At 35.1% G+C, this 12,560-nt stretch overlaps 1 protein-coding gene across 7 annotated transcripts in view; it reads left to right on the top strand.

Annotated features, from left to right (window-relative positions):
* LOC105477554 (DAZ interacting zinc finger protein 3) overlaps positions 1-12,560 on the top strand; it is a 98,089-nt gene that overhangs the window by 11,268 nt on the left and 74,261 nt on the right. For 6 of the 7 annotated variants that reach the window (XM_011734113.3, XM_011734117.3, XM_011734116.3 and 3 more), the window contains exons 2-4: positions 4,726-4,829; positions 7,496-7,565; positions 10,561-10,716. In XM_011734113.3, the coding sequence (XP_011732415.1) occupies positions 4,798-4,829; positions 7,496-7,565; positions 10,561-10,716 (258 nt within the window). In that variant the 5' untranslated portion in view covers positions 4,726-4,797. Of the gene's footprint in view, positions 1-692; positions 2,308-4,725; positions 4,830-7,495; positions 7,566-10,560; positions 10,717-12,560 lie in introns of those variants that run through there. The other variant, XM_011734112.3, reaches the window with a different exon arrangement.

Raw genomic sequence — 12,560 nt, 5'->3', positions numbered from 1 at the left:
AAAATAATATTTTATCCCATTTCTTAAATCTCATTAACATTCCTTTCCATACAATAGCATTTCTCCTTCACAGTAGGGAATTAGAAGAAAAGTTAATTAATTTTGCTGCAAACTTAAACAGTTAAATGATAATTATTTTGATTATGAAAATGGTGGTGATAGGAACACTTATATAGTGCTTACTACGCGCCAGGTGCTATTCTATTATGTGTTTTAAGCATTAATCTTCGTAACTCTGTGAAAGGGGTACTGTCATCCCTATGTTTTAGATAAGGAAGCTGAAGCACAGAGAATGTTTATTAATCTCACATAAAATCACACAGCTAGCTAGTGTGTGTCAAAGCATACCCTTCCAGAGTGATTACAGTGCTCTTAAACTACTATACAGCCTCTCAATTTTGACATTAATGGAAATCTAGATACTTTATTTCGTTTTGCTTTCTTGTAGACATAAGTTTGTTTGTGTCTGTACATGTTGTGTAATATCAGGATGGTCTTATTTTTCTTCCTCAGATCAGTCTCTATGTCCACTTAATTAAGCTTCTTAATCTTAACTCATTCGTTTGGAGAGTAATTTTATGCCCCAAGGGATATTTGGCAATATCTCAAGATATCATTGATTGCCACAATGGGGTTGAGGTGTGTGGATGTGTGGGTGTGGGTGTGTGTTGGTGAGGAGCTGCCTCTGGCATCTGGTGGACAGAGGCTAGGGATGCTGTGAAACATCTTAAAAATGCATAGGACAACTTGCCATAACAGGATTATCCAGCCTGGAATGTCAGTAGTTCCAAAATTGAGACCCTGATTTACTGGACATAGGAAAAGTTCATCATAACTGAATTCCTTTCCTGAAAAAGACAAAATATATTACTTTGTTTTAAGCTAGTAACGTGGAGAAAACTGTGAGCTTTATTTTTATTGTTTTCCACACTGACACTCACTTTTTTCTACGGGCGTTGTATAATCTGTAAGTGCTAGAGTTGACAAGGGAGGGAAATTCATCGGACATCCACCCACACTTTGAAATGTAAACTTGTTGTTGTATTAGAGTCTCTATCTTGGTCAGGTATTTTTTAAATCAACCCAGTAGAGCCATAGACAGTTGTTTTTGGATAAACATAGAAATTGACCCTTCTGGTGTTAAAGCTTGAAACTTGTGTTTATTTGAGTTTCTTCCTTAGGAAAGGACCTTCAGGCCTCTCAAAAAAGGTATCCAAGAACTGAAAATTAGCAGATCACTTCACCAGATGCCTCCTTGCCCATCCCTAGTTATTGCTTTTTTGCAAATTATTACATTTCTTCCCTGCTATATAAAACCCTAGTTTTAGTCAGTCAGGGAGATAGATTTGAGATTGAGCTTCATCTCCCCAGCTGTAGCACCCAATTAAAGCCTTCTTCCTAGGCAAAACTTGTTGTTTCAATGATTAGCTTTCCGGGCGGCCAGCAGTGGGACCTAGACTGAATCCTTGGTATTTTGGTAACATTTTAGTCAAGATGAACATTTGAGTGGATTTTTATAAAAATGTGCCTATATACAGTTTAGGAAAGTTACAGTAACACAAGTTAAATGTTTAAGTGGATTATTTAAAAAATTATACATAAGAGCTGTGCCTGCTTTGACGTGAATAAACAGCTTTAAAAATGGAAACAAAATACCTTTACAACTAAAAAAAATTGTTAAAATTTCAGTAAGAGGGAAAGTAGGAGCCGAGAGTTCAGGTAGAAGGAACAGTAAGAAAGCCATGTTACTGTTTATTAAGATATGGATGGTATTACCTTATTTTTCAACCAGTAAAACACAGCCTACAGATAAGATCATCTTGATTAGCGGATAAAAGTGTGCTGTAAATTGACATTGAACTTTAGCTTGCCCTCAGATCAACCAACAAGGACCTAAATAGATTCCTGAAGAAGAGCAGTCTCTTAATCCCAGGAAGTCAGAGTAAATTTTGTTTACTGCCGACAGGGAAAGTCTATTGAAATGAATACACTAGGGGAAACTAGATTCTAGATTTACCTTTTTTTTTCTCCCTCATGTTAACCCTGACTTAAAAGGTTTTCTCCAGCCTCTTCTAGAATGGTAAAAACCTTTGGATTATTTTAGCAGCTCAGTGGTGACATTTCAGGCTGGCTACTTCCTTTTGGTTGCTAGGCAGTTCGCCTTTCTCGCAACAGAGGCTGTAAAGTGCCACTGCTGTTGCTCTTGCTGGTAGTGTTTGCCACACATACCTGTTTAGCTCCTGGTGAAATGATGACATTGATGATTCTTTCTCCTGGAAAACCTTTCATCACAGAGATTCATCTCAGGTTGTATTTTGAGCAAGCTGAAAAAGCCTGCTTAACTGTTAATTTGGGATCCAAATATCTTTTTGATTTGTTGATTAATTTTCCACCCATTTCTTTTTCAAGCTGACCACTGAACAGATTTGCCTCTATCTTGTCACCAGAGGATTTTCCTCCCTTCTTTTCATCTTTGCTGTGATCTATGCAAACAGCTACTGGCCAAAGAAGAGCTTAGCAGAGGGGGAGGTCTCCAAGTCTGAGCTTTGATAAATTCTGGAAATGAGGGGATTGTTTTGTCTGGAAAAGACGTATATTTGTATTCTCTAGCTATGAAATAATGCCTTAACTGTTGTTACTTTTTATTAAAATAACAGAGAGATTTATAGAAACCATAAAAGTAGTTTGATCACAGTCCTAAAATCCTCACAGTTATGTCTTTTTCTATAGAGCTTTATTAAAGAGATGAAGCAGATCTGATCTAGTGTGAATGACAAGGTTTATCCAACCTCTCTGCTTCGTTATTATCTGTAGTTTGTATCTTTCTTCAGTATTTGAACAGAGAGTACAAATTAAAATGTGACTTTGCTTACTGAATTTTTGAAATAAGAGTAAAACTATAAAATAACAATTATCTAGGAGAACTATTCATTCTATGTAGGCGAGTTGTAATATAGCAATGGAGTGTATTTGTTGGGGATGAGCAAGGAATTAAGAGATACTAGAAGAAAGCTCTTTTAAATGAAATTTAGAAGGAAATCTGTCTGTGTGTATATATGTGTAATTTTGTGTTTTAAGATACCAGTAGCAAATTGTTGCAGAATTATTCTTGTCTCTTAAGACTTTCTGTGTTACTTAGAGTTGGTGTGAGTCAAATGTAGAATATTGGTATGTGGTATCATAATTAGGAATACTTGTTTTGCAGATGATCTCTACAGGACTTATTTTAGCCCTTATACCAGGCTGAGTTGCCCCTTCCCTTATCTAAGCTTACTGAAAAGATACACAGACCTCAGGGTTTATTAGATGGGTTTAGGTTCTGCAGTTACTTCTTCATGTCTGTGGTAAATTGTTTTTGTTTTTTTTTTTTTTTGGTGGGGGGAGGGGCAGGATATCATTAAAATAGTGTTTATTTGAGTAAACACAATCTGAATTCTTAATAGGTGATTTATAGTTGACCTTGTGGAATATATTTTATTGATATGGGAATTACCCTGTGCTGAATTACCTTTTAGTATTGGGCCTAGCTAGAAAGGCTGTACCAATCTAAATTATGGAATTGTATTAAATACGCTGTTACAGAAATGGCTATCCAATTACTGAGATAAATAAGCAGGTCAGAAACAACAAATGAGAAACTTCATACAGTCTTGTGCTTGGCAGCAAGACAGCCTACGTCCGTTTTATTTATGCAATTGCTGCCACTTTCTTTTCTATTTCTTCTATTTCTCTTTTTGCCCCAAAGCATATAACAATAGTTTTACATATGATTTAACACTTTCTGGGCTTAGGGTAGGATCAGAAAAGGAAGCCAGCCTAGCACAAAGCACTGTAGTCTAGAGGCTTGAACTTTCAGTAAGAAGATTAAATGGGACTAGTTTTAGAAGAGTTGTTCTTGGAATAAATAGCTATGTAAATAAATATATATACTTATGACACTCTAGTCTCTTTGTTTTCATTTGTATTGCCTCAGTGTTATTTTTCTTTCAGGAAATATCCACAACATCCATTGATGTTGGAACCCGAGATTGTGCAAGTGTTCTTTACATCCTGTGTCTCCTGTTTTATGGAGATGTAGAATCATGACTTGGGGAAAAAGTAGCTACATGTTATTTGTAGACTAAAAGAAAACAAAACAGCGCTGTCAAGATTGTGTTAAGCAGTAACTCATATTTACCTCTATGGGAAATAAATTAGTATAAATCTTTTGGGAAGCCATTGAACAATGAAATGTTTGTGTCTTTTGATCTATTAATTTTACTTTTGAGGATGTATTGTAAAGAAATAATAAATATGGGAAAAGTTTTATGGATAATGGAGTTTATCATGGAACTATTTATAATAGAAAAAATGGGAAATTAAATGACCAACTCTAAGGAAATGGCCAAGGAAATCCCAATCAACCAGCTATTGTATAGCCATTAAAAATGTTTACTAGGAGGATAAAACAACATGAAAGATTCTTTTGATATAACTTTCAGTGGTGAAAAAGGTGGGGTAGAACATCTTTTATTTAATATGATTACAAATTGGTAAAATATACCTATGCTTGGCAAAAATTAGCATATTAAAGGATGGGTAGTGATTGTGTTTGGGTGGCGAAACTATGATTCATTTTCTTTTATAGCAGTTTCAGATTTTTTTCAAATGATCGTGTTCTGTTTTCATAGTGTGCAGAAAGAGTGTCACTTTCCTACCTTCATAAAAATATTATTTTCCTTACAGCATTAAAGGGTAGTATTTAAAGTCAGTTTGCAAGCAGTGGAATAAGATTTTTGTGAAGAAACCTTGTGCAGCATGGATTCTCTACCAGACGAATTTTTTGTGAGGTAAGGCAACAGTCCCCAACGTTTTTGGCACCAGGGACTGGTTTCGTGGAAAACAGTTTTTCCACGGATGGTAGGGGTGCGGGGAATGGTTTTGGGATGAAACTGTTCCACTTCAGATCATCAGGCATTAGATTCTCGTAAGGAGTGGGCAGCTTAGATCCTTCACATGGGCAGTTCACAATAGAGTTTACATTCCTTTGAGAATCTAATGCTGCTGCTGATCTGACAGAAGGTGGAGCTCAGGTGGTAATGCTTACCCATTGCTCACTTCCTCCTTGCTGTGCAGCCACTCTTAACAGACCATATACCTGTACTTGTCTGTGGCCTAGGGGCTGGGGACCCCAGAGGTAAAGGATAGGTTGGCAGAAACCAGCTGCATTTGTTGTATTCCAAAAGACATAATGTTTGTTTTTTCCACGTAACCTTGGGGAGCTAGTATGAATGGGAAACCCTTATGCTTCAAGACATTTCAGCAAGTTTGGTTAGTGGGTGATGTAGACTGGGTGAAATCTAATTTTACAAAAGTTCACTAGGGATTACATTCTCACTGAAGAGCTAAGAATTGAAAAATATGCCATACCTTACTGTTCAGTCATTCTCACAAAAATGTTGTATCATTTAACAAGTGCTTACATAGACTTACTATGTCAGCATTGTTTTTAATGCTTTTACATTATGTTTTACTCATAAACCTTATAACGACTCTATGAAGTGAATGCTTTTATTATCCCCATTTTCTAAAGAGTAATTTAAGCATGATGCAGAAGACCCTACTGAATGATTCAGTGGGCCAACTCCGTAATGACGTTCTCTTTTCTCCAAGCGGGACAAGTTCAGCCCACCTCTACTTTATATAATACTAAACAAGGTCATATTGGAGATCTCCCTCCAGGCTTGAACTATCTCATATAATAAGCAGTGTGACCTGTTAATTTATTTTACAAAAGCATTTACTGATTCCTTGGTGCTTAGGGAATAAAGACTAAGACAATATTTGTGTACCTAGAGATAGCTTATAATATAGTGGCAAGATATATAAAAAGTAATTATATCTTTAGGCAAATTATATAACTATTAGAGATTCTGTGGCTGTCTATAGGAAGAAAAAATAATTATTGACTAGTGATTGAGTTTGCACAAAGTAACATTTGAACTGATCTTTAAAAAATGAGAAGCATTGTGATGGGTTTACAAGCAAGGAAGGACAAAAGGTCATTTGGCTGAGGTGAGGAAATAGCAAGAAAAAGTACTTAAGAAAAATTCTTGGGGTGTATTTTGACTATGTTGCTAAGAAGTTTTAGCTTTATTTGTACAGAGGAGGAGGTGAGGGTAAGTTGGAGTTACACATCAAAATTTGTAATGGAGCCCATAGAGAATATAGCAGCCCACATGACACTGTTGATTTAGAAGACATGAAGTAGGTTTTGGGCATCTGGATGTTTCAGAAGCTTCACAGTTGATTTTAATATGCATCTGGGATTGAGAAGTATTGGGTTAAGGAGGGAATGATCATGAAATGGAGTTTGCTGGTAGAGTATACACTTTAGAACATTTTATACTCTTTCTCAAACCTTGAAAGACTTCAGAATACTGCTGCAGTATTTTTCATTCCTTGATAACACAAAGATATAACTTGTGTTTTGCTTTATTTTTTGTAGGGCAAGTGGGACTTGGAGGAAAAGACAGTTAATAGGTTTCTTTTTACCATGGCACCTTAAAGAGGACTGAGAATCATATTGTGAAATGTTTGCATGTGTGTATCTCCTTTTGTAGAAACTTTCACTAGAAGTTTGAAAACGGATAATACCATTTTATTTATCCATCCCAGTTTACCCCAACAAAATCAATTAGCATATAGTAGATGATAAATGGTTGTCTGTTAAATGAATACATAAATGTAAAGTCAAATAAGAGAATATAAAGTACAGTTCTGAATAAATCAGTCAATATAAATTTCTCAGTGTTCTCTCTGCTGGTGTTCAGAATTAACATAGAATAAATCATATATGACCCTATATTATGGTTCCTTTATTATGGTTCCTATACAATGGTTCTGTATGCAGGCAAAAGCAATACTACAAATAAAATTTTCAGTTCAGTGTATAATACTGCAGTATGTTCACATTTTGAGCTAAGGTTAAAAGCAAAACCTGTCAAGTGATCCCTTATTATCCAAATAGTTAATAGTTTCTAAATATGATACTTTTCCTCAGTTAAAAATATTTTGGAAAACTGGACAATTGTAAGTTTAGGAACCCTAAACAAAAAATAAAATGATCTATTTAAGATAGATCTCTCCCTAACCTGTAATATCTTCATAAACACACAAAACATCAACCTTTTTAAGACCTTTTTTTCCTTTACCTTGGAACAGTGCTATAAGGTTTTTTTCCCATTATTTTGGTCTACTGCATATCCATTAAGGATGCAGTGTTTTTCATAATAGGCTTGTTGTTTTCTCTACCACCATCCAGTAAGGGCATGGCCAATTTGTCTTCTTTAACTTGAGTCTCTGAAGAGATATGGCACCTACCACCATTACCAGTCTTGGATGCACTTTGGTTACACTTTCAGACAATAATTCAATTTTTAAGATTCTTTACTACTACAATTTGTGTTCTTTGTGAGAAGATGCTCTTAATATACCTTATTTTCATTTAAAATAGGCATCCTGCTGTGGAGGATCAGAGGAAGGAAGAAACTGAGAATAAGCAAGAAAAATCATCTGGTCAACTGGTAAGAGAAAGTTTAATTTTCATTAACTTTTAGTTAATTGATAATAACTAATTATATATACAAATGCAGTGATACATGTAGTCACTTTAATTACATGTTAAAATTTTTTGAGTGAGTCTACTTTCCTACCTTCATAAGTAAAATGGTCACAGTTAAATCTTGCTTTGATGATTGATACTTATCTCAAGGTTGTCATTCTAAGTACCATTCCTCACCATAACTAAAAGTTAATTAAAAAATTGAATGGAATCATCCAGAAATAGCCCAACAATCAATTTTAAGAAATCCCTCATTTGTTTTTTGAAGGGAAAATTAAAGCAAAACAAAACCTATACACATATAAAGAAAACACACATACACACAGAATTTCATTTGGTAAGAAGTTTGAGTCATTTCTGAAGTTAAGTTTATTCTTTATTTTTATTATGTTTATGGTTAGAACTTCTAGGTCTAAATGAAAGAGAATAATTCTGAATTATACATAAAAGGCTTTTATTACCAGTGATATGCTTTTATGGTAGTTAAAACTAGTTGTATGAACATCATATGTTCATATATTTTGTGAAAGACTGGTGAAGAGATATTTGTTTGTTAGGTTCTCGTTAGTATAATTTTACCGTCTACATAGTTTTATATAATGATTGATGTCCACTTGTTAATAAGTGTATTAGTCTGTTCTCATACTGCTATCAAGAACTACCTGAGACTGAGTAATTTATGAAGAAAAGGGGTTTAATTGAATCACAGTTTCTTAGGCTGGACAGGAGGTAGCATGGCTGGGTAGTCCTCAAGAAACTTACAGTCATGGGAGAAGGCAAAGGGGAAGCAAGCATGCCTTCACATGGCGGCAGGAGAGAAAGAGACCAAAGGGGAAGGTGCCACACACTTTTAAACAACCATATCTTGTGGGAACTCTATCATGCGACAGCACCAGGGAGATGATGCTAAACTATTAGAAACCACCCCCATGATCCAGTCATCTCCTACCAGGTCCCTCCTCTACTACTAAGAATTACAATTCAACATGAGACTTGGGTAGGAACATGTTTGCAGGAACGTGGGTAGGAAAGTTTGCAGAGGTTATCCTGTAACTTAGGAGAGGAAAATATATAAACATAAAATAACCATGGTATTCACCTGCATGAGGTTATCACTTTAAAAAATGCTGCAGAGGAAGTACGCTATATGCACGTGTATGTAGGGTTGTACAGTTGAGCAAAGGCAAGAATCGGGACTAGATCCAGAAAAGACATTTCTAGATACAGAATCAGGAATACAAAAAGCAAGGAAGGTGGACACTTTGACCTGAATTTTGTTGAGATATTTAATCAATTTTGCCAAGATGGATTAAGCATCAAATATTTTGACAACTAACTTAAATTAAAAATGTGGACCACGCATGGTGGCTCATGCCTGTAATCCCAGCACTTTGGGAGGCTAATGTGGGCGGATTTATTACATAAGCTCAAGAGTTTGAGACCAGCCTTAATAATATGGCAAAACATTGTCTCTGCTAAAGATACCAAAGTTAGCCAGGTATGATGGTGCATGCCTGTATTTCCAGCTACTTGAGGGGCTAAGGTGGGAGGATCACTTGTGCTTGGGAGGTCAAGGCTGCAGTGAGCTGTGTTCGTACCACTGTACTCCAGCCTAGGTGACAAAGCAAGACCCTGTAGGCATGACACTTATAATATTTCCTGTTGAAAAATTTTTATTCATACTATAATCTTACCTGTGTATAAATTTGTTAATTAATATCAGGTGATTCTACAGGTACTTTTGACTAGAATTGACCTTTAGTTGGAATTATATGCACGATTGATATTGGTCATTCTTTATAAGGGGTTTTTCTAGTTACTTGGTAGAATTTTTTTTAACTTTTTGAAAAATTTCAAACCTGTAGAAAAGTTGCAAGAATAATAAAATGAGTAGTAGTACAGTGGATATCCTTCATAGAGAGTAAACTGTCAACATTTTTCTACATACATAATCTTAAGAAATACTATGAAATCTAAAGTATATATATTGAATATAGATAGGGATGGAGGAATCTTAATTTAGCACTCAAACCCATTTTTTACAACAATAACCTCATACAGGTGAATACCGAATACCATGGTTATTTTATGTTTATATATTTTCCCCTCTAAGTTACTGGATAATCTCTGCAAACTCTTTTCCTTTTGGCAATTAACTAGGGAAAAGAAAGGCAAAACACCATCATTGAGATTAGGCAGATAGTCCTGCAGTGGACTTTATTGGTTTCTAGTTACTTTCCTATGTGGCTCCAGGTCTGTTAGAGAACTGAAAGTGAGTTAGCCCATACAAGGGCATTTTCAGCATCTCAAGCTCTATGGGGCGTCTGCAATAAGAAGTTCTTATTTTCGGAGATCAACAGCAATATGATTTATATTCCTAGAGTTTCCACAGAGTGTAAGAACTCTGGTTTCTTGTTAAGGTTTAGAGGAAGGCCATCATCCATCTGTTCTAGGCCATTTATCCATCTCTGTTGTCCACTAGTTCTTCACAACTAATGTTAATAGATATTCCAGCAGGACTTGATTGTGTAGTTATCAATTAACAATTACTAATGCCTTAATCTGTAAGAATAAATTCCTGAAGATTATTACTATTTACACAGCTCTGACTAAATTGAGATGTTGAGTCATTCTACTTTACTACTTTGTTTACAGTTTAAACTGTTACAGCTATTCATTTTCAAATTGCTGTGTGTGAAGTATCAGTCATATAATGTAACAAGCACATTTAGATATATTTTCATGTTACAGAGAATAATATATGTAATATTTTAAGTTCCTAGAAAACAAAGAACATATATTATTCTTCCTTAGATGTTTTTGTAGTTCTGTCATAGAAGCTAGGAGAACAAGGGAAAATGAGCTTTGTTCCTTTTTTAATGCTTTGGCTGATTTTAGAATTAGAGTGAATGAGAATATGCATAATTGTGTAAATTTTAATCAATAATGTCTTCTAGGACAAACAGGAAAAGGACATAGCTACTGATCTTGTTCCTGTTAACCTACTATTAGAAGTGAAGAAGTTATTAAATGCAGTTAATACTCTACCAAAAGGTGTGGTTCCTCAAATTAAGAAGTTCTTACAAGAAGATTTTTCCTTCCAAACTATGCAGGTAACATCGTAAGTTGTTATTTGGGACAGAAGTGCAGCTGTCTGTATATGACTTTTTTAATTGAAATTATTTTTAAACCACAGCGTAACCAAGGTCTTGAAAAAAATCTCTTATCTTACTTCTTGTAAAGGACTTTGTTGTCAACCTTGACTATAGACTTTTAAAAAATTGAACAAATAGAGTTATTTGGTGCTGGCCTTTTAAAAATAATGGTAGGAATGTGGGTTGGTAGCTTGGAAACTGTTGACTACAAGGTCTGGTGTTTATTCCAGTCCTACTATTAACCTGTAACATGCCACTCTGGGACAGAGGACTGCTTTTGGTCTCCTAACTCATAAAATGTTAACACATTTGGCCAGACACAGTGGCTCACGTCTCTAATCCCAGCACTTTGGGAGACCGAGGTGGGTGGATCACTGAGGTCAGGAGTTTGAGACCAGCCTGGCCAACATGGTGAAACTTGTTCTCTACTAAAAATGCAAAAATCAGCCGGGCATGGTGGCACATGCCTGTGGTCCCAGCTACTTGGGAGGCTGAAGCAGGAGAATCGCTTGAACTCAGGAAGTGGAGGTACAGTGAGCCGAGATCATGCCATTGCACTCCTGCCTGGGAGACAGAGCAAGACTCTGTCTCAAAAAAAAAAAAAAAAAGTTAACACATTTGTAAACAATGCATTTTTAAAAAATCATATGGAAAGTTTTGGAATTATTTGTATAATAAATATTCTGGAAGCTATATTGTAGATTTCCATCTTGAAAGTCTTTTTTCTGTATAATTTGTGGTAACTTTCAATATAAGAAGGATACCATTTCTTAAATTAATGGAGTTTTCTGAAGTTAAAGAAAATTATATACTCTTTTCTTTGTGGCAATTAACTAGGGAAGAGAAGGATAAAGCACCGTAGTTGTCTTGAGAAGGCTACATTTGTCTTTCTATGAAGGAATATATGGTTATTTCTATGAAACACATTAATACTATTATGATTAAAAATTCAAACAAACTGAAGCTATTCATAAGACTTTATGCACAATTATAATCTTAACCGAGATAATTTACCATAGTATAAGTGAATTCTGGCTAGAAATTGATAGAATAATGTCACCATTTCCCTCTTATCTTTTGGAAATCACTTACAAACAGTAAGATGGAAATCAGTAGCCTTCAGATATGCAAAAAATAGCAACTAGAAGGTAAAAATAGAAGAATAGTACAGTCATCTTTTGGTATCTGTGGGAGGTTAGTTCCAGGACACCCCCAGTACAAAAATCCAAGGATGCCCAAGTCTCTTATATAAAATGACATAGTATTTGCATACAGCCTGTACACATTCTCCCATATACGTTACATCATCTCTAGATTACATCTAGGTATTGCATACCTAATACAGTGTAAATGCTATGTAAATAGTTGTTATACTGTATTGTCTTTTCAATTTTTTTAAATTATTGTATTCTTGCTATTTATTTATCAAATATTTTCAGTCCATGGTGGGTTGAATGCATGGAAGCAAAACTGTGGATATGGAGGGCGAACTGTACTTATTTATAATGATAACAAAAGTAAAATACTTAAGAAATGTACAAGATAAACTAGTATTTTTTTAAGCTTGTTCTAAACCACTTACATGAGAATATCTGACCCCTGTACCAGTCCTAAAGAATCAAAATCTCTGGGGATAGATCTTCGAATTTGCATTTTAGTAAGTACTCAAGCACTGATTGTACTCACATTAAATTTAGAAATCAATACTCCATATTAAAACAATAAGTAAAACTCTCTAAAACTCTATTAAGGGTAAGAAATGAGGACCTGAGTGGAATAGTACATGTAGGAAGACACAGTAT

Source organism: Macaca nemestrina, chromosome 2 (assembly GCF_043159975.1).
Source record: "Macaca nemestrina isolate mMacNem1 chromosome 2, mMacNem.hap1, whole genome shotgun sequence".
In the NCBI taxonomy this organism is placed as follows: Eukaryota; Metazoa; Chordata; class Mammalia; order Primates; family Cercopithecidae; genus Macaca; species Macaca nemestrina.
Note: the sequence above shows the minus strand (reverse complement) of the source record. Positions and strands in the feature narration are given on the sequence as shown.